This window comes from Chiloscyllium punctatum, chromosome 25 (assembly GCF_047496795.1).
Source record: "Chiloscyllium punctatum isolate Juve2018m chromosome 25, sChiPun1.3, whole genome shotgun sequence".
In the NCBI taxonomy this organism is placed as follows: Eukaryota; Metazoa; Chordata; class Chondrichthyes; order Orectolobiformes; family Hemiscylliidae; genus Chiloscyllium; species Chiloscyllium punctatum.
In genome coordinates, this window is record NC_092763.1 from 76,183,799 (window position 1) to 76,210,435 (window position 26,637).

Sequence of the window (26,637 nt, forward strand, 5' to 3'; positions counted from 1 at the left end):
CTTGAAGACATTTAACGTTCAGGCCTCCACTGCGCTCCGTGGCAATGAATTCCACAGGCCCACCACTCTCTGGCTGAAGAAATGTCTCTTCATTTCCATTCTAAATTGACCCCCTCTGATTCTAGGGCTGGGCCCAAGGGTCCTATCATCCCTGCAATTGGAAACAATTTCTCAGCGTCCACCCTTTCTAAGCCATCAATTATCTTGTAAAGTTTGTAAGTTGGATAGCATGGGATCCAAGGAGAGCTAGCCAATTAAATACAAAATTGGCTTGACTGGAGGCCAGTGACCAGCGGTGTGCAGCAAGGATTGGTGCTAGGTCCACTGTTGGTCATCAATGACATAAACAATTTGGATGAGAATGTAGGAGGCACCATTTGTAAGTTTGCAGATGACACCAAAATTGGTGGTGCATTAGAGAGTGAAGAAGGTTATCCAAGAGCACAATGGGATTTTGATCCACTGAGCCAGTGAACCAAGGAATGGCAGATGGAAGTTAATTTAGACAAATGTAAATTGTTGCATTTTGATAAAACAAACCAGGGCAGGACTTGCATATTTAATGGCAGGGCTGTATGGAGTGTTGTTGAATGAAGACTTCAAGGGGTGCAGGTACATAGTTGCTTGAAAGTGGCATCAGACATAGATAAGGTGGTGAAGAAGGCGTTTGGCAAAGTGGCCTTCATTGGTCAGACAGGGGTTGGGATATCATGTTACAGCCGTACAAGACATTGGCGAAAGTGAAGACTGCAGATGGTGGAGATTAGAGTTGAGAATGTGGTGCTGGAAAAGCACAGCAGGTCAGGCAGCATCCAAGAAGCAAGAAAGTCGATGTTTTGGACAAAAGTCCTTCATCAGGAATATTGGTAAGACACTGGTAAGGCCACATTTGGAGTACTACATACAATTCTGGTCACCATGTTGTAGGAAGGAAGTTATTAAACTGGAAAGGGTGCAAACAACATTTACAAGGATATTATCAAGACTGGAAGGTTAGAGTTATAAGGAGAGGCTGGATAGACTTGGACTTTTTCCCAGGAGCATAGGAGGATGAGGGGTGACCTTATAGAAGTTTATAAAATCATGAGGTGAATAGCAAGATCTTTTGCCCCAAGGCAGGGGAGTCCAAAACTCCAGGACATAGGTATCAGGTGAGAGGAGGAAGATTTAAAAGGGATCTGATTGGTAACTTTTTTACACAGAAGGTGGTGATTATATGGAACAAACTGCCAGAGGAAGTCTTGGAGGTGTGTACAATTACAACACTTAAAAGATATTTAGACAGGTACATAGACAGGAAATGATTAGAGGGATATGGACCAAATGTAGGCAAATGGGACCTTAGTTCATTTTAGGAAACCTGGTCAGCAAGGAGGAGTTGGGCCAAAGAGCATGTTTCTGTGCTGTATCACTGTGAATCTCCCACAAAAGGAAATATATTTTCAGCAACCATCCTCTCAAACGCTCTCAGAATCTTATTTGCTTTATTAATATTTAAATTTATAAGAATAAGAAATCATTACAGGCCCACTCCATCAAAATTTTCCCCATAAAACAATCCCGATTTAAGGTATCAATTCAGGGTGCCTTCTCAGAAATGATTCCAATGCTTTTCTATCATTTTCTAAATGAGCACCAGCAAAACTCACTCCAAGCCACTCACCATCCTGACTTGGAAAAGCATTGCTGTTCCTTCAGTGTCACTGGGTCAAAATCCTGGAACACCCTACCTAACGGCATTGTGGGTCACAGAGTCATAGAGTTATACAACACAGAAAAAGGCCCTTCAGTCCAACTTGTCCATGCCAACAAGATATCCTAAACTGATCCAGTCTCATTTGCAGTGCTGGGTCGACACATAAAGACTGTGGACAGAGCCACAGATGTGGTCTCATCAATGCTCTGTACAACTACAGGGAAACATTCCATTTGCCTTCCAATCCACTTCCTGTACCTGTGTATTAACATTATTCAATTCATCTAACATGGCACAAATTCCTCTGCAGCATAGAGATATGCAATCTTTCTGTTGAGGGAGGAATATGGAACAGCGTGTGATGTTTAAAGAGATGCCACATAATTTTCATGTTATTGGTGTTTCCCTTTAGCAAACATACAGTTCATTTGTCAAACATTTTTCTCAGGGACACATTCCCTAAAAGCCATTTAATAAATTGTTTCACCTAATTAAAAATATTTGTGTTCAGTTTTGTACGAGCAAATTCAAACTCAAATGCCCCCTTTCCTGGCTGGTTTTTCAAAGGTGGAAACTATTTTCCACCCAAATGGATTTCAACAACAATATAGTGTGCACAGTTAAATATCCAACTCCCAGCCCTGAAATTAGGAGTTAAAATTGAGTCAATTTTGGGCTAACCTCTTCTTAAGCAATTGAGTGGGATTGAAGATGACTTACTTACACTCGTGTTCAATGAGTTAATTGATAGATAACCAATAAGTCCAATATAGGATTCACAGACTCTGTCACATGCAGAACAAGTGGTGCTTGGATTGATGAGTTGTTTGGAAGTTTTTACACCCTCCCCCATATCTTGCCCTTGCATGTGCACATTCCGGATGGAGTCTCATGATGCATTTGGTGCAGTTCGAATGAAATTTTGGACGATCACAACCAATGGACTCCCATAAGTTGGTGAGAAGGTTCAACCTCTTCAAGTTCATTTTGAGTACATCTCTGAGGTGATTCCCAGCTCCCTGAGAGCTTTCTGTCACACTCACATTCTGGGCTCAGCAAATATTTCAGGAGTTTGCTGTCAGGCATACTAACAATAATACTGGAGCAGATTTTCAGTCATTAGGTTGGGAGGTTGTCCTGACAGAGGCTGTTGATGTTGAACTAGCTACTGGACTGCAGTTCACTACCACCATGACTATAACCTGCTGGACAGTCACACCATTCCAACTGGTTCACTAACAACTCACTGACCACAATGATTCAGGTTTCAGGTGAGAAAATATTTTCAAGTAATTTTAGAGAACGTATCTCAAGAAATTCCAGACTATCTTTCTGAAACAGTCTTAAAGACAATCAGATGAAAACTGTAAAGGCACAGTAATTAAATGCTTCCAAGTTAACCATTTTATACATCTCTGGGAGTCCCTGAATCAAGGAATGTCCAACTAACAAATGCTTGTACTTTTGAATGCAATCTCAGACTAGGGTGTAATTTTAAAGATCCAAAATACGAACACTTCCTGTAGTTACGATTGGCTCTTTTATATTGTCCTGCACTGTATACAAGTTGACTTGCAAAGAGAGTCCAGAACAGAATCCGTTCACAAGCTGGGTACTGCCTGAAGTGGCTTATTGATGAGGACAACTTGATCCCTTTGAATATTCCACTTTCCAACCTCTTGCCGGTCAAGAGATACTCTATGTATCTGGTTCTCTGACCATAGTGGATCATCATCATTACTGACAGCTTGCTGCTTAGTTATTTGTGACTGGCTTTGTTTCAGTTTTGAATAAACTGTGTGTTTTGAGAGGTTGGTTACAGTTAATGAAGTCTGCAGAGAGTGAGGGAGGTGTACTCAATGTTTCCAAGAGCACTGCTTGATCCAGTGACTGGTGATGTAGTAAAGAGCTGCAGTGTGAAAGAGAGGTGGTGCAGAAGCAAAAGAAAACAGAAGCTGCTCTTACAACATGGAGGAAGAGGGGAGATGGGCTCGCTATGTGTAATTCACCTTGGGGCGTCTGGTAGCTTTCCTTCAACCTGCTCCTGATTGAAAAGTGTGCGGCACCTGCGATTGTCAAAGACAATGTTCAGAGAATTCTGTCACCTCTTGGAACTGGACCTGCTACCTTAGCACCATCTGGGAATGGTTCTGCTAGATGCTGTAACCTTAACCTCCGTACATCAGGATCCTTCCAGGCTGGAGTAACAGGCAACACATGTTGTTGAAATCCTTAATTTGGTCTTTGATTTACCTTTGTCTCAGGTACATAAATAATTCTATGGTCGTACAGAACGTAAACAAAGAAACAAATAGTGATATCAACAGCATGCTGTATAAAATGGTCTCCCTTTATTCAAATTTATTTCTTGTATCCTAGTCCTGATGAATTCAAGGTGAACAGCTTCAATTTCATGTCTCCTTCAGCAGTATTTAAAGTTCTAGATTAAGGAAGCAGTCATAGGGATAGTGGAAGCATTGATAGTTAACGTCTGACTGGAAAGTTTTGACATCATTATTTAAAAAGGGAAGAAGAGAATGGGAAACTACAAACCTGTTAGCTTGGCGTCTATGATATGGAAAGTTTTAGAACGTATTAGAAAGGAAGTGATGACTGGGCATTGAGAAAAGAATGGCATCGTCAACAGGAATTTGTGAAAGGGAAATTATGTTTGATAAAATTGTAGTTTTCTAAAGGTATTACTTGTAGCATAAACAAAGAAGAACCAGTGGGTCTAGCATATTTGGATTTTCTGAAGGATTTCAATGAGGTCCCGCACATTAGGACCTCAGCAGGTGCAGGAAGTGAACCCACATTATTGGTATCAGTATTGCCAACCAGCTGTCCAGTCAATTGATCATTCTCAGTAATGGGGTAATACAGAGGTCAGTGGTAGGTCCACAACTGTTCATAATCTCTGTAAATAGTATAGATGGGAGAACCAATTTTTATATTGCCAAATTTGCTAATGTCACCATACGCGGTAGGAATATAATTTGGGAAGAAGGTGCAAGGAAGCTTCAAGAGGACTTGGACACATTAAAGTGAATGGGCGAGGATATAGCAATCAGAATATAATGTAAATAAGCATGATGTTTTTGACCTTGGTAGAAAAAACAGAAAGGCAAAATCTCTGTTAAGTAGTGAAAGCCTGGGAACTGCGGGTGTCCAACAGGATCTTGGTGTTCCAGCCCATGAGTCACCGACATCTAACATGCACTTGCAGCAAACAATTACAAAGGCAAACAATATGGCAACATTCATTTCAAGGTGATTTAAGTAGAGAAGTAGAAAAGATGTCTTTCTGCAGTTGCACAGTGATTTGGTGAGACCTCATTTGCAGTATCATGTATAGTTTTTGGTTCCTTTGCTCGGGAAGGATATACTTGGTACAGAAGGAATGAAATTAAGGTTCACCAGATTAATCTCTTCAATGGTCGGACTGTTTTATGAAGAGACATTAAGGAAACTGGGTCAGTATTTTTGACAGCAATGAAGAATGGGAGGCAACCTCATGGAAAAGTGCAAAATCAGCTCAATGTGCTGAACAGTCTACTCCTGTTCCTACGTTCCGATAGGTGTGCAATTCTCTACTTTCCTTCTCCCTCCATTTTCAAATGGCCGATGATATTTACAATGTCCAGAAGCCTTTCCAGAAGTTTTGGAATTTTTGAAGACAACACTAGTATACCCATTACCTCTGCAGCCACTCCAATAACACCATGGGGTGCAGTTCATTTGGTCTAGTTGATTCATCAACTTACACTCCAGTTAACTTGTCAAGAAATACTCTTTACTAGTACTGATTTCTATCAGTTCCTCAGTTTCACATTGCTTGCCTGATATTAGTAAGGGATTTTCAGCATTTTTTAAATCACTTTCCTGGATGGTTGCAACTCCATTAACACACAAGAAGTTTGATCCCATCAGGATTCGTGATTGGTGCCACATCCATGGTCAGCAGCAGCTGCTACAACCTACACTGCAGGAATTCATCAAAACTTCTTCGGCACCATTTCCAAACCCATGATTTGGAGATGCCAATGTTGGACTGGGGTGTACAAAGTTAAAAATCACACAACACCAGGTTATAGTCCAACGGGTTTAATTGGAAGCACTACCTTTTGGAGCGCTGCTCCTTCGTCAGGTGGTTGTGAAGTACACGATTGTAAGACACAGAATTCATAGCAAAAGTTTACAGTGTGATGTAACTGAAATTATACATTGAAAAATATCTTGATTGATGGTAAGTCTAACACCTTCAATACATTAGCTGGGCTGACACCAATTGTTGAAGTCCACTTGAGAACGTAACTTTTAAAAAAAGGTTTGCGACTTACATATGAAAGAAGTGAAACTAACATGGTCATTCTAACAGATGAGAGACTTAACAAACAATCTTTTAGTCTTCCAATCACAAAATTTAAACCCATTCATATATTAGTGAAATGAAAACAAATCGAAGGAAGGAAAGCTATTTGTCAAAACAAATGCATTTTACAAACAGATGGTTGGTAGCTCTGTTGACTTTTGCTTTTGTGGTTGAATCTAATATCCATTGGATGACTGAACCCAGAGATTTATTAACATTTCTGTGCACAATATTTCAACTTGTTATGGACTGCTCAGATTTACATTGTACTATGAAGCTTTATTTTTCCTGGAGGGAAAATTAGGTCATTAGTTCTTCTTCCTTTAATATTTGACAGATCGCCAAGAATATTTCTGCATTGAAGCAATACTTCCCAGGAGGAGATCCATGGTCTCGCGAAACTAACGGATGCCACCAGGGGTGATTGAGATCTCAGAATCACAAAATTGCCACAGTGTAGGTGGAGGCCATTCAGCCCATCATGCCTGCAATTGTTCTATTGCCTAGTGCCTTTCCCCCATATCCTTGCAAACCACATCTGACCAAATAATTAGGTGGCATTGTGGCTCAGTGGTTAGTGCTACTACCTCACAGCCCCAGGATCCTGGGTTTGATTCCAGCCTCGGGTGACTGTCTCTGTGGAGTCTGCACATCTCCCTGTGTGCGCATGGATCTCCTCCAGGTGCAATGGTTTCCTCCCACCGTCCAAAGATGTGCAGACTAGGTGGATTGTCCATGCCAAATTGCCCGTGATGTGGAGGCTAGGTGGATTAGCCATAGGAAATGTGCGGTGATTTATGGGTTTGGGTCTGAATGGGATGCTTGTTGGGTATGGGCTGAATGGCCAGCTTTCAAACTGTAGGGTTTCAATTATTCTAAATAATTATCCAATGCCCTCTTGAATGCCTCAATTGAACCTGTTCCATCATGCCACTGTCATTTGCACCAGTGTTACACAGAGGCCCTGCCATATAAGGATGCTTCAAGTGCATTGGAAGTTATCTTTATGGTAGGCAGGAGTCAAGTTGGCTTGCCAGGGCATTTAGAGACTCCATTCCCAGAAATGGCCAGGCAGGGGAACTTGGGGTAGGAATGCAGTGTCTGCTGCCTCAACTGGCCGCCCAGAGAGGGGCTTTCCCTTCTAAACCAGGGTCATTTCAGTTGCTTGCTTTGATTTACACCTCAGATGGTACACCTCTAATGGAGGCAACTACAAAGGGATTCTCAACACCACTCTTCAAGGGAGAAAGAATTCACTACACTATTTAGGTCACACTACACACCCTACCCTCATCCTAAGAATGTCACCAAGTCTGTCTTGACGCCCAAATGAAAGCTTGTGACATCAGGCTCGCAGAGTCTGGCGGGAGATTTAACAGCTTGTCTTTTGATTTATGAGGTGATGAGATTGATGATACTGCTTTTGTTACTGCCTTGCTGTCTGTGGGAGCCTGCTGTGCTGTCCTGTTCCCCACATTACAACAGGGACAACACCAGAATTTCTGAAGACGTGCAGTCAATCTGGCCTCAAAATGTTCACCCTCCTTCTCTCCACTCATGCTGCAAGACCTCACCAGTAATTTCCCATTTTGATTCAGATCTCCAGCCTCCGCGTTTCCTGCTTTACTTCAGGAGTGCCTCACCTGCTGTAGGAGCTGACCTGGAAAGGTGCTATATCAATGCAGTATGTTATTCTTTTATTCCCAAATAATTTGTTCTCGTTTTGGGGAAATGACAATTTGACGTGAATTTCTGCATCAGAGTAATACAAAGAATTGAAGAATAATGGATAGGTGATGGGAGTTTAATTTGATCTTTTGAAATTGCCCTTAGTGTCTGGTCTGAGCTGTACAGCCCTCCCCTTCTCTCTCACAACACAGTGCTCAGTCTCTGAAACCTTCATTCATTTAACTCCGTAAAATTGTTAACTGGCGCCAATGCTGGTCAAACTCTCCCACAGTTTTGTCCTTTCCTCTGACAACACTGATGCCTAGACAGCAATCTGTAGAATTTAACAACAGCCGTTTCTTGAGGTGGGACTCCTGTTTAATTGTTCCTGCGGACCGATGATTCCAAGTCAACAGATTTCAACGATATCCAGTTGCCCATCTTAAAAACACTTCCGAAATGACTTGCAGCTTGGAATCAGTGTTACATATCTAACGGTGTTAACACTACCCTGCCTTCATTAACCAGATCCCGAGCAAAAAGAACACAGATATCTTGCTTGTGGGAGAGATGTTTTAAGCAGACTGTAACTGTCCTGAAAGACAGCTCGCCGATCTATCGTTTTAGTCAGCAAAAATGTAACGCAGCACTTTCAAATATTGTGTTCAGGAACGCATAATGGGTGCCCAAAGTTCCCTTAGAGATCTATGTCGATAACGGGGACTGTTTAAAGACTTTTGGAGCGACTGGATATAAATTGCAGCGGGAAAGCTACAGACTGAATGTGGTTTGCTACTTTTTTTTTGTTGCTTTCTCTGGTTACAATTAATTATGCCTGGTCCCAAGGCAAATTTTACTTTCATATTCCCTCAATGTAAACAAGATCCTCCCAAACTACCCACTCGACATTTCAACAGCAAATCTCTCGCTGCTGCCTGAAGAATGAGTTTTCACGTCCTCTTCCTCCCACTTACTGATTTTCTTTTTTTTTTGGTTACGGCGAGAGTTCAAGAGAAAAGCGGGCTGCAGGAGATGTAAAAGAGGAAAAAAACAACTTCGCCTTACCCTGCCGTGCCTCGGAGACAGCAATAAACCCCCGCCATCAGCTGTCAGGAACAGCTCATGCCTTCAGACCATCTTCACCAGAGTCAAACACAAAGGGCTGTTCGGTGGCCTTTCAATCGGGCTGAGGTGACCACACGTCCCGAGCTGTAGCACACGTTCTGCCCGCTCAATGTTCTCCCCTCTTTCTAAACTCACACAACGCTGGTGGTGGTGTGACTGAGCGAAGCATCAGCACTGCACGGTACAATCAAACTGGACTCATGTAAACACATCAGTGACCTACCTCTCCCCTTTCCCCTCCCCCGGACACTAGTCCTTCCTCCTCTGCCCCTCTCCTGTCATATCTAACAGACCACACATGTTTACTGCCACACACTGCCCTTATCTATCCAGTCAATGTATTTCCCCCTTTTTTCTTTTTTTAAAATAAAATTGCCGAGTGTCTTCGCCAGATTTGAATAGATGTGGAACTGCACGCAGTGAGTGCCCACAGACTCCACTAGAATTCCCACCCACTCAGTGCAACCAGTTTTTGTCTTATTTAAAACAAACACACATGCCTTCAAAATGTGACTTCAATTACCAAAGCAAAACACTGAGCATGATGGAAATCCGAGATAAAAACAGAAAGCATTGGAAATACTTAGCAGGTCTGGCAGCATCTCTAAACAGAGCCTTGAAATGTCACTTGAAACAGAGGCACGATGGTTGAGTGGTCTTATCACTGGACTGGTAATCCAGAATTTCCAGCAACACTCTCAACTCTGATCTCCAGCATCTGCAGACCTCACTGTCACCTGGTAATCCAGGGACCAAGGTCATTTTTTTCAGATTACTTACAGAGTGAAACAGGCCCTTCAGCCCAACAAGTCCACACCGACCCTCCAGAGAGCAACCCACCCAGACCCATTCCTCTACATTTACCCCTTCACCTAACACTACGGGCAATTTACCATGGCCAATCCACCTAACCTGCACATCTTTGGACTGTGGGAGGAAACCCACGCAGACACGGGGTGAATGCGCAAACTCCACACAGTTGCCTGAGGCCGGAATCGAACCTGGGACCCTGGTGCTGTAAGGCAGCAGTGCTAACCACTGTGCCACCCATCATGTTCTGGGGACCTGACTTTGAATCCTGGCATGGCAGATGGTGGAATTTGAATTCAATATTAAGAGAAAGTCTCGAAATAAGAGTCTGATGATGACCATGAGACCATTGTCAATTGTTGGGAAAACTTCATCTGGATCACTACTCTTCTTGAGGGAAGGAGGTTGCCATCCTTACCTGGAGAGACAAAAAATCTGCAGATGCTAGAATCCAAAGTCCTGAAGAAGTGTTAATCCCTGAAACGTTGACTTCTCTATCTCCTGATGCTGCCTGGCTTGCTGAGCCATCCTGACCTGGTCTGACCTACATGTCACTTCAAACCCACAGCATAACTCTTAACTCTTATAATCAAACTGGACTCATGTAAATACATCAGTGACCTACCTCTCCCCTTTTCCCCCCTCCCCCGAATACTAGTCCTTCCTCCACTGATGAACTCTTAACTGCCCTCTAGGCAACTAGGGATGGGCAATAATGCTGACCTAGCCAGTGACGCCCTCATCCCATGAATGAGTTTTAAAAATTGACATACCATTCAAAGCCTGGAGCTGGAAAGTGGGCTATTGTAGATTTAGTATAGTTTTTGCTGTACCCACTCAATGGGCCTTACATGCTGTGCTGTATGATTCTATAAAACACAGTGATAAGGTTTCACTTTGATGACATCTTCAGAACTGACAAAAGGTCATTGACCCGAAACTTTAGCTTAGTTTCTAAGCTGCTGAGTATTTACAGCCTTTTATTATATTTTTATGCTACGTTCATTATATTTTGTATTTCCAATTGAAGCATATTGCTCTGTTGTTTTCATATTAAATGAAAAATACAAGAAGGTATCTTACACTTGCAAACTGTTGTGTCAGTTATTTCCCTGAATCATGGAACCTTTGAGGATAATTTTATCTTTGCAATTCTTCAGGCTTCTCTTCTCAATAAGACTGGACTGGTGATGTTTTGGGTGGCTTGTCAGGGTAGCATTAAGAGACAGTCATACAGTCTGGGACTGGACTTGACATCTCGTTCAGAGGGTTCCCTTGATTGCAAGGCATTATTAAATTAACTGGGTTCTTAAAGCAACTTGCATCCTTTCTTGCACCAAGTCCAATTTTCCCATTACCTTGATATTTCACACTGACTTCATGTCTGAAAATGTTCTGATTATGCAAATCTCAGTTTCAATCATGCATCCCTCCATGGCTTCATGTCTCCCTATCTCGGTAATGTCTTCCATCTGTACAATGGAGGGAGTTCAGAGGAGGTTTGCGAGAATGATCACGGGGTTGAAAGGCTTGTCATTTAAGGTTGAGAACTCTGGGTCTCTACTCAGTGAAGTTTAGAAGGATGAGGGGGGATCGCTTTCAAACTGACAGAATACTGAGAGGCCTGGATAGTGGGGACATGGAGAGGATGTTCCCACTAGTAGGAAAGACTGGGACCAGAGGGCACAGAGTGAAGATTAAACATTTTAGAACTGAGATGATGAGGAATTTCTTCATCCAGAGGGTGGTGAATCTGTGGAACTCACTGCCACAGAGGGCTGTAGGGGCCAAGTCATTGGGTGCATTTAAGACAGAGATAGAGAGGCTCTTGATTAGTAAAGGGATCAAATATTACAGGGAAAAGGCAGGAGGCTGGGGTTGAGAAACATCAACCACAATAGAGTAGCAGAATAGACTCGATGGGCCGAATGGCCTAATTCTGCACCTACATCTTTTAGTCTTATGGTCTAATCCTCCAAGATCTCTGCGCTTCTAATATTCTAGATTCCTGCATGTCCAAAGTTTTCATTGCTCCTTCATAAATGACCATGCCTTAGGCTGCCTGGGAGGTGAAAGTCCCACCCTCAGCCTCATCCTATTTCCTGCTCCTCAAACATGCTTCTTAAAAACACATTTTTTGACCAGACCTCTGGTTGTCTATATCAGCATCTCCTTTATGTGGGTCAGTGCCAAATTCTGTCCATTCACATTCCCCTGAAGCATCTTGGGATGCTTTATTACCTCAAATTTGTTAGAGTCGCTGTTGAGGAACCCAAGAGACCAGTGTCATGAAATCCCATACAAAATCCTTTTAAGAAGGAGTTAGATATAGTTCTTAGGGCTAAGGTATCAAACAGAATGGACAGAAAGCAGGAAAAGAATACTGAGCCAGATGAACAGCCATGATCATATTTAATGGTAGAGCAACACCAAGCAGCTGTATGCTTTAATTCTGCTCCTATTTTCTATGTCTTTTTGAGAGAGCAGACAGGCTTTTGGTTAAACATCCATTTTCTGTGAAAGAAAATCACCACCAAGTGCACTGGAGTGCCAGGCTGGATTACAAGCCTGACTGCATTTTGGAAGATCCAAATCAAGAGCGAACTATACAATAAATGAAAAAATCCTGGGGAAAATTGATGTACTGTCAGATCTGGGTGTTCAGGTCCATTGTTCCCAGAAGGTGGCAACACAGGCCAATAGAGTGGTCAAGAAGGCATACTGCACGTTTTCCTTTATCAGACGGGGGTATAGAGTACAAGAGTTGGAAGGTCATGTTACAGTTATATAAGATTTTGGTTTGGCCACATTTGGAATACTGTGTACAGTTCTGGTTGCTACATTGCCAAAAGGATGTGGAGGTGCTGCTGGAAAAGCGCAGCAGGTCAGGCAGCATCCAAGGAACAGGAGAATCGACGTTTCGGGCATCAGCCCTTCTTCAGGAATGAGGAAAGTGTATCCAGCAGGCTAAGATAAAAGGTAGGGAGGAGGGACTTGGGGGAGGGGCGTTGGGAATGCGATAGGTGGAGGGAGGTCAAGGTGAGGGTGATAGGCCGGAGTGGGGTGGGGACGGAGAGGTCAGGAAGAAGATTGCAGGTTCTTCTTGAAGGAAGGCGGTGCTGAGTTTGAGGGATTTGACTGAGACAAGGTGGGGGGGAGGGGAAATGAGGAAACTGGAGAAATCTGAGTTCATCCCTTGTGGTTGGAGAGTTCCCAGGCGGAAGATGAGACGCTCTTCCTCCAACCGTCGTGTTGCCTTGGTCTGGCGATGGAGGAGTCCAAGGACCTGCATGTCCTTGGTGGAGTGGGAGGGGGAGTTGAAGTGTTGGGCTACGGGGTGGTTGGGTTGGTTGGTCCGGGTGTCCCAGAGGTGTTCTCTGAAACGTTCCGCAAGTAGGCGGCCTGTCTCCCCAATATAGAGGAGGCCACATCTGGTGCAGCGGATGCAATAGATGATGTGTGTGGAGATGCAGGTGAATTTATGGTGGATATGGAAGTGTCCCTTGGGGCCTTGGAGGGAGGTAAGGGGGGAGGTGTGGGCGCAAGTTTTGCATTTCTTGCGGTTGCAGGGAAAGGTGCCGGGAGTGGAGGTTGGGTTGGTGGGGGGTGTGGACCTGACGAGGGAGTCACGGAGGGAGTGGTCTTTTCGGAACGCTGATAGGGGAGGGGAGGGAAATATGTCCCTGGTGGTGGGGTCCGATTGGAGGTGGTGGAAATGACGGCGGATTTCCGTAGCCCAGCACTTCAACTCCCCCTCCCACTCCACCAAGGACATGCAGGTCCTTGGACTCCTCTATCGCCAGACCATGGCAACACGACGGTTGGAGGAAGAGCGCCTCATCTTCCGCCTGGGAACCCTCCAACCACAAGGGATGAACTCAGATTTCTCCAGTTTCCTCATTTCCCCTCCCCCCCCACCTTGTCTCAGTCAAATCCCTCGAACTCAGCACCGCCTTCCTAACCTGCAATCTTCTTCCTGACCTCTCCGCCCCCACCCCATTATGGCCTATCACCCTCACCTTGACCTCCCTCCACCTATCGCAATCCCAATGCCCCTCCCCCAAGTCCCTCCTCCCTACCTTTTATCTTAGCCTGCTGGACACACTTTCCTCATTCCTGAAGAAGGGCTGATGCCCGAAATGTCGATTCTCCTGTTCCTTGGATGCTGCCTGACCTGCTGCGCTTTTCCAGCAACACATTTTCAACTCTGATCTCCAGCATCTGCAGTCCTCACTTTCTTCCCAAAAGGATGTGGATGCTTTGGAGAGGGTGCAGAGGAGGCTCACCAGAATGTTGCCTAGTATGGAGGGTGCTAGCTACGAAGAGAGGTTGAGTAGATTAGGATCATTTTCATTAGAAAGATGAAGGTTGAGGGGGGACCTGATTGAGGTCTACAAAACCACGAGAGGTATGGACAGGTTGGACAACAAGAAGCTTTTTCCCAGAGTAGGGGACTCAGTTACTAGGGGCCACAAGTTCAAAGTGAGAGGGGATAAGTTTAAGGGAGATAAGCGTGGAAAATTCTTTATGCAGAGGGTGGTGGGTGCCTGGGACACATTGCCAGTGGAGGTGGTGGAGATGGGCACGATAGTAACATTTAAGATCTATCTTGACAGATACATGAATGGGCAGGGAGCAGAGGGATACAGATCCTTAGAAAATAGGCGACAGGTTTAGATAGAGGATTTGGATCAGTGCAGGCTTGGAGGGTGGAAGGGCCTGTTCCTGTGTTGTAATTTTCTTTGTTCTTTGATTCATGCATTACAGCTGTGGCAACATCAACAGATTGCACTTAAATTGTTCCTTTCACGTTCTAAAAGATTCCATTACTCCTCACAGAAGCCCGCTGGTGGTGTTAAGGAACACATGGTCAGATGGGTCGGAACAGACAGAGATCCTGAAGGGCTGCAGGCTTGGAGAAGACTGCAAACAGGGAGGGGGGGAAGGCGAGACCCAGGACACGGCAAAGGTAAGACTTTCAAAATAGAGATGTGCAGGGATCAGATGAACCCACTACCCAAACATGTCAATGGACATAGAAGAGATGGGTGAACAACTTGTGTTGGGCTGCAGGGTGGGGATAATTGCACTCATGGATTAATAACCCCTCCAACAGAATCGCTTACACGGTAGTGACAAAGATCTTATTCAAAATAAATCAGGGTTGTGAGAGCTGGAAGGGTCAACCACAGCTCATGAATCATGAATAACTCAGCAAAGTCATACTGGAAATGGCTCTGAAAGGTGATACTGTACATTTTACTTGATGTACTGAATCAGATCAAACTGCTTTCAAACCAACAACTGAAGCTGGGCGCTATACCTCAGGAAGGATATACTGGTTCTGGAGGGTGTGCAGCACAGATTCATCATAATGACACTAGAGCTAGAAGATTTAAAATTTGACAAACAAGGCCACTTTTTTTAATTGCTCGTGGGATGTTTGCATCACTGGCTAGGTCAGTCAGTCCTGATTACCCTTGAGAAGTTGATGGTGAACTGCCTTCTTGAACCACTGAAACCTTTGGGGTGTAGGTGCACCTACAGTACAATTCGGAAGGGAGCTGAATTATTTGGACCCACTAACAGTGAATGAACAGTGATATCATTGCTGGTCAAAATATTATGTAGCTTGGAGGCGAGTTTACATTTTCCTGTTCATCTGCTGCCCTTGTTCTCCCTGGTGACAAAACAGCTTGAAAAGTGCTGTCAAAGAAACATTGGTGAATTGCAACAGTGCATCTTGTAGATGGTATACACTGCTGTCGTTACTTTGAATCAGTTTGCTGCAGCACACCTCCGAGAAAGGTGGGACTTGAAGCTGGAACTTCTGTCTCAGAGGTGGGGATATACCACATGACGCTTACTGCTGCCACTATATGTTAGTGTTGAAGTGAGTAAATGTTGAAGGTAGCGGGTGGGATGCCAATTAAGCAGCTTATTGTGTTCTGAATGGTCCTAAACTTCTTGAATATTTTTGGAGCTGCATTTGTGTTGACCATGGAGAATATTCTGTCACAGACTTGACTGGCTTTGAGGAGACAGGAAATCATTTATTTACTCTAGGTGAGAAATCCAAGCCTCTGGCCTGCTTGTGTAACTACAGGTTGATCCAGGTCAGTTTCTAGTCAACGGTAAGCCCCAGTATGTTAATAGTGGGGATTCAGTGATGACAATGCCACTGAAAACAAAGTTAAAAATCACACAGCACCAGGCTATAGTCCAACAGGTTTAATTGGAAGCACTAGCTTTCGGAGCGACGCTCCTTCAACAGGTGATAGTGGAGGGCTCGGTCGTAACACAGAATTTACAGCAAAAATTTGCAGTGTGATGTAACTGAAATTATACATTGAAAAATTGATTGTCTGTTAAACCTTTCATCTGTCAGAATACAGTGATAGTTTCACTTCTTTCATATGTAAATCACGAAACCTTTTTTTCAAAGTTGTATTCTTGGGTTAGCTGTTAACAATGGTGATAGCTAGACAATATATTGAAGGTGTTAACCCCCTGTGTTCTCTGTCTATGACCTGATGTTTAGATTGATTCTAATCTAAAAAGTGAGATAACAGAGTTTTACATAAATTCATGCAGTTTTTGAGATCAGAGTTCTACATGAATGTATGCAGTTTTTGAGCAAAGTGCAATGTAACTCTGCAAGTACAAATTCACCCCACAAAATATATGTGTGCATGTGGGTCTTTGTCTGTCTGTGAGTGTGTGTCTGTCTGGGGTGGGGGTTGTGAGTGTGAGAAAGTGTGTGTGTGCATGTGCAGTGAGTGCAGAGTGTCTTAAGTCTGTGAGTGGGTGCATGTGTGAGTGTGGGAGTGTGTATGGGTGTCTGTGTGCATATCTGTGTGTACCTGTGTCCATGTGTATGTGAGAGTATGTATGTGTAAGAATATCTGTCTATGTGTGTAGTGCAATGGTGATCACCTGTAATGTGACATGAACCCAAGGTTCCAGTTGAGGCCCTCCCTATGGATACCAAACTTAGCTATCAGCCTCTGCTCGGCCACGTTCCTCTGCTGCCTGTCCCGAAGTCCACCTTGGAGGATAGTCACCCGAAAGACCGAGGCTAAATGTCCTGGACCATTGAAGTGTTCCCCAACTGGGAGGGAACCCTCCTGCCTGTTGATTGTTGTGCGGTGCCCATTCATCCGTTGTCGTAGCCTTTGCTCGGTTTCCCCAATGTACCATGCCTCCGGGCATCCTTGGCTGCAATGTATAAGATAGACAATGTTGACTGAGTCACATGAGTACCTGCTATGTACAAGGTGGGGGGGGGTGTTCCCACGCATAATAGTGGTATCTATGTCCACAATCTGACACGTCTTGCAGCGTCCGCCGTGACTGTGACCATACAACCTGTCACGGTGGACGCTGCAAGACGTGTCAGATTGTGGGCATAGATACCACTATTACGCATGGGAACACCCCCCACCTTGTACATGGCAGGTACTCATGTGACTCAGCCAACGTTGTCTATCTTATTACATTGCAGCCAAGGATGCCCAGAGGCATGGTACATTGGGGAAACCGAGCAAAGGCTACGACAACGGAGGAATGGGCACCTCACAACAATCAACAGACAGGAGGGTTCCCTCCCAGTTGGGGAACACTTCGGTGGTCCAGGACATTCAGCCTCAGACCTTCGGGTGACCATCCTCCAAGGTGGACTTCGGGACAGGCAGCAGTGGAACGTGGCCGAGCAGAAGCTGATAGCTAAGTTCGGTACCCATGGGGAGGGCCTCAACGGGGACCTTGGGTTCATGTCACATTACAGGTGATCACCATTGTACTACACACACACACAGATATTCCTACACATACACACTCTCACATACACATGGACACAGGTACACACAGATATGCACACACACACACACTTTCTCACACTCACAACCCTCACCCCACACAGACAGACACACACAGACAGAAAAAGACCCACATGCACACATATATTTTGTGGGGTGAATTTGTACTTGCAGAGTTATATTGCACTTTGCTCAAAAACCGCATACATTCATGTAGATCTCTGAGCTCAAAAACTGCATGAAGTTATGTAAAATTCTGTTATCTCACTTTTTAGATTAGAATCAATCTAAACATCAGGTCATAGACAGAGAACACAGGGGGTTAACACCTTCAACATACTGTCTAGCTATCACCATTGTTAACAGCTAACCCAAGAATACAACTTTGAAAAAAAGGTTTCGTGATTTACACATGAAAGAAGTGAAACTATCACTGTATTCTGACAGATGAAAGGCTTAACAGACAATCAATTTTTCAATGTATAATTTCAGTTACATCACACTGCAAATTTTTGCTGTAAATTCTGTGTTACGACTGAGCCCTCCACAATCACCTGATGAAGGAGCGTCGCTCCGAAAGCTAGTGTGCTTCCAATTAAACCTGTTGGACTATAACCTGGTGTTGTGTGATTTTTAACACTGAAAACAAAGATATTAAGAGTGTCTCTTGTATCAGATGGTTATTTTCAGGCATTTGGGTGGCACAAATGTTCCTTGCCACTCCTCAGCCCTAGCTTCGAAAGAAAGAGTCTTAGAAAACCCAAACCTAAAACGTTGTTCATGACTGGGATTATTATAGAATTTCAAAACTGAGATTGATGGATTTTATTTTTGCTGACAATTAGGTCAATGTCTTACTCCATATGGACATATGCTGTTTCAGGAATGAGGCATTATGAATGGTGCTGGGCGTTATGTAATTGTAAGCGTACATCCCTACTTCTGCCCTTAGGATAGAGCGATGAAGAAGCTGAAGATGTTTTTTTTAGATTAGATTAGATTACTTACAGTGTGGAAACAGGCCCTTCGGCCCAACAAGTCCACACCGACCCGCCGAAGCGCAACCCACCCATACCCCTACATTTACCCCTTACTTAACGCTACGGGCAATTTAGCATGGCCAATTCACCTGACCTGCACATCTTTGGACTGTGGGAGGAAACCGGAGCACCCGGAGGAAACCCACGCAGACACAGGGAGAACATGCAAACTCCACACAGTCAGTTGCCTGAGGCGGGAATTTGTTTGAGCATGGTACTCTACGCTGAGGAGCTCCTGATCAGCACCATATCCAGCTCCTTACACATTCACTTCCTTCACCACTGGTACACAGTTGGTTATATCATATACAAAATAGGCTACAACAACACACTAAAGTTTCTTCAGCAGAATTCTCCAAACCCACAACCTCTACTGGCTAGAAGGACAAGGGCAGCAGATACACAGGAACAGAAATGGCCACACGTTTCCTTCAAATCACATCCCACCCTGACTTGGAGCTATATCGGCATTCCTTCATTGTTGTTAACAGTAGTGGGTGTAGCTACAACACATGGACTGCAGCAGTTGAAGAAGATGACTCATTACCACCTCCTTAAGAGATGTTACCATTGGGCAATAAAAGTTGACCTATCTGCAACGCCCATGTCACGTGAATCAATAAAAGTATCAAATTACAGGTTGTGTGACTAGGCTTGTACTGCCTTAAGTATTGAAATTTAACAGGTAATCTCATTAAAATGTTGCATTTGATTAAAGTAATTGATGGGCCAGCTTGAGAGATTTATTTCTTCTGATAAAAGGAATCCAGAACAAGTGGGTGTAAAATGTCACACATTAATGTTCAGGTTTGATTGAAGCAAGCATTTCATTCAATGTGGGGGTATTGGAAATTTGGACTCATTTCCATAAAAGATAGTTCAGGATCATTCAAAAATTTTTAAATTGTGACTGCTCTGCCCAAGACTGCAAGAAATTACAGAGTTAAGAACACAGCATGAAAACCAGCTTTCCTTCCATTGATTCCGTCTACACTTCCCGCTGCCTTGGGACAGCAGCCAATATAATCAAAGACTCCCTCCTACCCTGGTTATAGTCTCTTCCACCCTCTTCCATCAGGCAGAAGATACAAAAGAAACCAACAGATTCAAGAACAGTTTCTTCCCTACTGTTATCAGACTTATAAACAGACCTCTCATATATTACAGTTGATCTTTCTCTGCACCTTCTCTGAAGCTGTAACATTATATTCTGCATTCTGTTCTGTTACCCTGATGTACTTCTGTAAGGTATGATTGGTCTGGTTAGCATGCAAAACAGTACTTTTCACTGTGTCTTGGTACATGTGACAATAATAAATCAAATCAAATTAAATGATGGATTTTATATTTTGCTGGCAAGAGTCTAAAGCAATTTGAAATTTGGTACAAAGGTCAGCTGTGGATACAGATCAACCATGGTCTAACTGATTGGGGGACCTCTTGCTCCTATGTTGCGTAAATGCAGATCTCACATTTCAAAACCCCAGTTTTGGTGCAGTGCATTGCAGTGGTTGTTCATTTTTGATATCCTAGTTACAAATTCTGCCATTTCCTGAATCAAATTTCTTTTTAAATTGAGGTTTGCCAGATTATTTCAGCTCATACAAAGTTACTTCATTGAATCCATAAGGAAAGGCTTAAAATTTTCAAAACAACATTTGATTTTCCAGCTTCTACCCTGTAAACAATTGCACCACACTATCATGAATCTTATTTCTGTTGCTTTTTTCAAATAAGAGCAAATTAACTCTGCCACTTCTGTATTATATATGTAGATTTAACAGTGACATTTTATCTGTGTAAAATGTCAATGGAGAATTTAAGGACTGAATAAAACTCTGCATCTATAATTTACCGGTGAATGAGTTACAAATGATTACATTTGTGACCCTAGTGGGTTTGTCCCATTAACAAATCTGCCCTGCTGTTATATGCATGCAGTTAGCCCACTGTCATCTGTGAGTCAGCTAACTATACCTCTGAAGTGAGAAGATTGGTGATTCAAGTCTGACTTCAGGACTTGAACGCAAACGATATTAGAGAGAGAGTGCTACACTGTACTAAACTGAGAATCCATCACCATCATCCCAAGAGATTAATACACTACTGCATTTGGGATTTTGTTGAGTGCCCATTTACTGTCACCTTTCCTACCTGAAACAGTGACTGCAATTCAAGGAATATTCAGTTGGGAGTTACATTCTTTGGGATGTTCTGTGTTTACGAAAGGCGCAATGGAAAGTTTTTTGAATTTCTTTTTCTGCTCCAGTCCAACCTTCCATCTCAGAATCACATTCTTATGGGACCACTATTCAAAAAGCAACCAAGCAACAAAGATTGGTGCTTAATAGGCATGAATGAGGGCAGTAATAAACCATCAGATAATGGCTTCTAGGGGCAGCACGGTAGTTAGCACTGCTGCCTCACAGTACCAGGGTCCCAGGTTTGATTCCAGCCTCAGGTAACTGTCTGCGTGGGGTTTGCACATTCTCCCCATGTCTGCATGGGTTTCCTCCCACAGTCCAAAGGTGTGCAGGTTAGGGTGAATAGGCAATACTAAATTGCCTGTAGTGTTAGCTGTATTAGTCAGAGGGAAATGGGTCTGAGGTGGTTACTCTCCGGATGGTCAGTGTGGACTTGTTGGGCCGAAGAGCCTGTTTCCACACTGTAGGGAAGCTAATCTAAACTCTATTGAGGGGGACCTCTTGTGACACAGTGGTAGTATCCAAACCTGAGGTCCAGGTTCAAATCACCTCTGGACAGGTTGATTAGAAGTCGGAGCTTTATTGAGAATAATTTGCCTATTTCCCCAACTTTCATTCGATAATATGCAAGTATCAAACAGCAAAATGCATTTAATATTTATATCTTATTAATCAGCCCCATGATCTGGAAAATATTGTAGCAAAGTGGAAATTTAAAGAAAAAGGAGAGAAGTTGAAAACAGTAGACAGTGCTAGGGGATTAGTTTTTACTTTTAAGTGAATTGAATACCACTTGTTTTAAGAAGCTTGAACTATTTTAATATTTCATAGTTCACAGCAAGGTCTGTAGCGATAGAGAACAGAGAAGCTACTCATTAAGTTAATGAAAGGAAGTCGTCCATCAAACATGTGTAAACATGAGAAATTATCAGCAGGAAGATGAATGTTTCCTGTTGGTTGAAATGCAAGATGTCGAAGATGGGGGCGATATTACGAATACATTACTGGGTTAAATGTATCTTTACAAAGTTAATTTCATTCTGCTTTAAAAATAAGTCATTGAACATTACAGCTAATTATTTGGTTGGCTGTTTCGATGTCATTCATACCGTGATAAAGGAAACTTGCACTGTTTGTATCATTAATTTGGGTTTCCATCCATTTACTTGCAATAAATAAAAAAAACTGTGACCTCACTGACCTCTGAACTCAAACTCTTGACACTGTTTCCTGACAAGTCAAGCTGCATGTGAGGAGGGGAGTGAGTACAGGGCAACCGCAGAACTCCATCATTCAGGTGAACAGCACCAGCTCTTAATATTTATTAATCTAACGATAACTGTTACACATCCATGAATATTAGAGATGATCCACAGAAACTTACAACATGGAAACAGACCCTTCAGCCCAACTCATTCATGCCAAGCAGCTTTCCCAAACTGCATTACTTCCATTTTCCCTGCATTTGGTCAATATATCTCTAAACCTTTCCTATCCACATACCTGTTCAAATGTCTTTAGATGTTCTAATTGTACCCATCTCTACCACTTCCTCTAGCACCTTGTTCCATAAATGCACCACCCTCTGTGTAAAAATGTTTCCCATCAGGTCCCTTTTAGATCTTGCCCCTCTCACCTTAAACTGATGCCCTCTCATTTTGGACTCCCTTACCCAGGGAAACCATCTTGTCTATTCAGCTTATCTATACCCCTAATGATTTTCTAAACCACTATAAGATCACCCCTCAGCCTCCTACATTCCAGGGGAAAACATGTCCCAGCCCATCCAGCCTCTCCACATAACTCAAACCCTCCAGTCTTGGTAACATTCTTGTAAATTCTTTTTGCACCTTTTCCAGTTTAATAACATTCTTCCCTATGGCAAGGTGATCACTTTTGTATGCAGTACTCCAAAAGTGGCTTTACCAATATCTTGTACAACTGCAGCATGACGTCCCAACTCCTTGACTCCTTGCTCTGACCAATGAGTGGGGATGAGTTTCAAAACTGGCCAGTTTGGCAGCAGAATTATCTTATGTGCAAGTGCTGGGATAACTTAATGTTGAAGTTACTCCACGCATCACAACTGAATCTATTTTCCACTGTGACTTTCAGTTCAAACATTTATTTCTGTCTTCACTGACCATGTGGGAGGTAGCTGGACATGCCTTATGGAATACATTTGTATTCATTCCAAGAAAATTGATTAAATCTATTTAGATACAAGCTTTTCATCTGAACTTTGCTCAATTTCATTTCAGGGTGGAATTTCAGTTTTGTATTGAGGGAGTACTGCACTGCCAGAAGTTCCATCATTTGAATAACACATTAAACTGAGGTCGTGTCTGTCCTCTTAAGATGAATGCAAACATTCAGGGAACAACTTTTTGAATAAGAGCACAAGTGTTCTACTTGATGTTCTGACCAATGTTAACTTAAAAGAAATCTGATTATTCATCAAGTTGCTGCTGATACGAACTTGCTGAGTGCGAACTGGTTGCTGTGATTCCAATATTTCAACAGCAACTACTCTTCAAATAAAAAGTTGTGCTTCACTTGACATTTTGACATTTCCACTTTTCTTGCAAGGTGCTATGGAAATGCAAGCTCTTTCTATTTCTTTTCTTTTGGATGTGGTCAGTTGGTTGAAGAATTCTACCGCACATCGGTATACATGTTCTCCTGTCTGTGCATATGATATTATTATAGGTTTTCCTCTTAGATAATCAGGCAACTTCTCACTCTAGCTTGCATAATTACAGCTGCAGTGTCGAGAAAAAGACTTGGATTTTGCATTTTTAACTGAGATTAAGGGGAGAGGTGGGGCATGTGGCAGAGTTGAGTACAAATCCTACTTCTGAAGGAAGCGTGTGTTTTTCTCAATGACTTGGGGGAAATATGTTTGGTTTCTAGTCCATGATTGCCCTGATATTTCAAGCAACAAAACTGGCTCTCAAGCAATAATGACACACAGCCAAGTCATAAATCTCATTGAAGGAAATGGAGTCAGTGAGTATTCTCTGGAGAATATTCTTCAGAAGAGCATGAAACTTCATTATGACCTCTGCTCTGAACTTTCACCCTGAACTTTCTCTCTGATGATATCAAACAGAGCAATTCTCTAAATTCCAAGATTTGCCTAGAAATCTTGAAGTATCTCCTACTTTCATACATTTTAATTACTGATTAAAGGTAATTTAAATGCCTTGTTCCACAGATGCAAACCGTTACATTGTTCTTTAATTACAAGGCAGAATGTTATGCACTGCCAATGCATCACAGTGACACAGCATTTAATCTTATGGCCACCAGTTTGCCTGAGCTGTACAAATGCTCACTATTAATTTGAAAAAAATGAGTCATCTTTAGACCAGAAAATTATACACAGCAGTTCCATAATGCCTGGTTCTCACAGTGGCAAAAGTTCTTTGTCTTGTAATTTTATAACAGCATTTCTGGTAACAGAATACAGGGAGTGTAACAAAAGTCAGGATTCTCCTGAGATGGCTGTGACCAGCTTCCTTTCCAGCCTGCTGGTCTCTTCACCGGTAACACAGCTGCTTCATGTTGCAAACCTCATTCTTTGATGTGAGATAATTGTGGGAAAACAAAATTCAGTGACAGTCACTCACAAATGGTCTTGTAACACTGGTATTCTACTGGTGTCATTACTAAGACTGCTTACTTCCACTTTTGCAACTCCATACCATCTCGAGCCTTGCCTCAGCTCAGCTTCCTATCAAAATCCTTGTAACTTCTGAATTCCAATTTTCCAAATATCACCCTAGCTGCTCTCCCATCTTCCAACTGAAGACATCTAAAGCTGTGTCAAAACTTGTACCACATTCCATTTATCAGTCAACCCTATGCTTTCTTATTTGCATTAGCTTTGATTAAGGCTTTATGTTAAAATTCTAGTTTCTGTATTTAAATCCCTCCATGACCTCCTTCTCTCTGTGACATTCTCAGTCCTAAGAGTCTGTGTGCTTCTCTAATTTCGACCTCAACCATACCCCGGATTTTAATTGCTTCACCATTGATGGCCATACTTTCAGCTGTAAAGGATATACACGGTGGCACAGTGGTTAGCACTGCTACCTCACAGTGCCAGAGACCTGGGTTCAATTCCTGCCTCAGGCAACTGTCTGTGTGTAGTTTGCACATTCTCCCTGTGTCTGTGTTGGTGTGCTCCGGTTTCGTCCCACAGTCCAAAAATGTGCAGGTTAGGTGAGTTGGCCATGCTGTAATTGCCTGTACTGTAAGGTGAAGGGATAAATGTAAGGGAATGGGTCTGGGTGGGTTGCTCTTCAGAGGGTCGGTGTGGACTTGTTGGGCCAAAGGGGCTGTTTCCACAATGTAAGTAATCTAATCTAATCATATGGTCTGGAATTCCCTCCGTCAATCTATCACTCTGTTTATCTTTCCTCATATAAGACACTCATTAAGAACTATTTCTTTGACCATGATTTACTCAACTACCCAACATCTCCTCAGCTTTGCTGTCCAATTTAGTTTGATAATATACCCACAAAGTGCTTTGGGAGAGTTGATATCATTGAAGCCCCCAGTATACCTCTCAATTTTTAAATTTATTGTTGTCCTCACACTGTTCCATTATCCTAATGCACTTTGTATGGTATGATCTGCCTGTAATGTACGCTAAACAAAACTTTTCATTCTACCAAGGTACATGTGACAATAACAAATCAAATCAAATTAAAATATACAAATTTCCAACTTAGGATGTCCCAAAGCACTTCACCGCCAATTAAGTACATGTTAAAATGTCGTCACTGTTGCAATGAAGAAAAAGTGACAACTTATCTTTGAACAAAACTCCCAGAGTGTCTTATCATTAAATAAACATTTCCTCTCTTTTCAGCAAACTGAATGTAAGTAGCTATGCCATTAGACAGATTGGGTCTTGCACAACTCATCTACTCATTTGGCTGGCATGTGTACTTCTTGGTCAATGAAAGATGGCCAATAAATGCTGGCCTAGCCAGCAATGCTCACATTACTGAATGAATTGTTACAAAAACCTTCCTTAGTTATGTATTTCCTGGTCCCAGTCAGTGTGTTGACGGAATGGAAGGAATCCCCACAGTGTAGAGGTTCCTCTCTGTGAAACGTGAGTACTGTTCTCAATGGATCAGCTCAGTGGTCCCACTGATGGCATCTGCTGAGATGCTCAGTACTTTGAAGCTCCCTGACCAAGGTCAGATAAGAACCAGTTAAAGTTTGTTGGAAAGGAAGCATGCATTTTCTTTTTGTCAAATAAGGGCAAGGGAGCCCCAGCTGCAATGCTGAGGCATTGAACACCAGCTTTCTTTTCATCTTGTGATTTTCATCTTTCAAACAAATTGGTTTTCTTTGGCTTGGTTTGTACAAGTAGAGCAAAAACGGGAAATAAAATCATTCTCAGAAGAAATATCACTGAATTGCAGAACCTGGCAGTGTTGTTGGAAGCTATTTGGTTAGCTACCTCCACCAGGTCTTTCCATGATCTTTTAAAGTTAGTTCCAGAAACTAGGTGGACCGTGTATACCAAATAAATTTCATGCGGGTGAGGTCTAGTTGAAAGTTATTGTCATTTTGTTCTGTGAAATGAATGACCATTTTGTCATTCAGTCAAGTTGAGTGACATTTCATTTTCTGGCTGCATAAATCTACTTCACTTGACTCTACTTATCTCTTCTGTCCAACCTTTTCTATGATGTTAAACTGGTTAAAATGTCCATCTGTCCATTCTCAATGTGTAAGGAGAAGACATCACATCAAGAGAACGGTTAACAATTTAGGTAATATTATCATTAACCATTCTCCATGTCTAAACATGTAACTCTGAAGATGGACGAGGGAGATCCAGTAGATGTAGTGTACCTGGACTTTCAGAAAGCTTTTG

The 26,637-nt window shown here is 42.7% G+C and overlaps 1 protein-coding gene across 2 annotated transcripts in view; it reads right to left on the minus strand.

Annotated features, from left to right (window-relative positions):
- LOC140496074 (uncharacterized) overlaps positions 1-26,637 on the minus strand; it is a 192,762-nt gene that overhangs the window by 141,172 nt on the left and 24,953 nt on the right. The window contains exon 1 of one of the 2 annotated variants that reach the window (XM_072595585.1): positions 8,802-9,105. The exons of the other annotated variant lie outside the window; for it this stretch is intronic. Within the exon in view, the coding sequence (XP_072451686.1) occupies positions 8,802-8,839 (38 nt within the window). The 5' untranslated portion in view covers positions 8,840-9,105. Of the gene's footprint in view, positions 1-8,801; positions 9,106-26,637 lie in introns of those variants that run through there. 2 annotated transcript variants of the gene reach the window in all.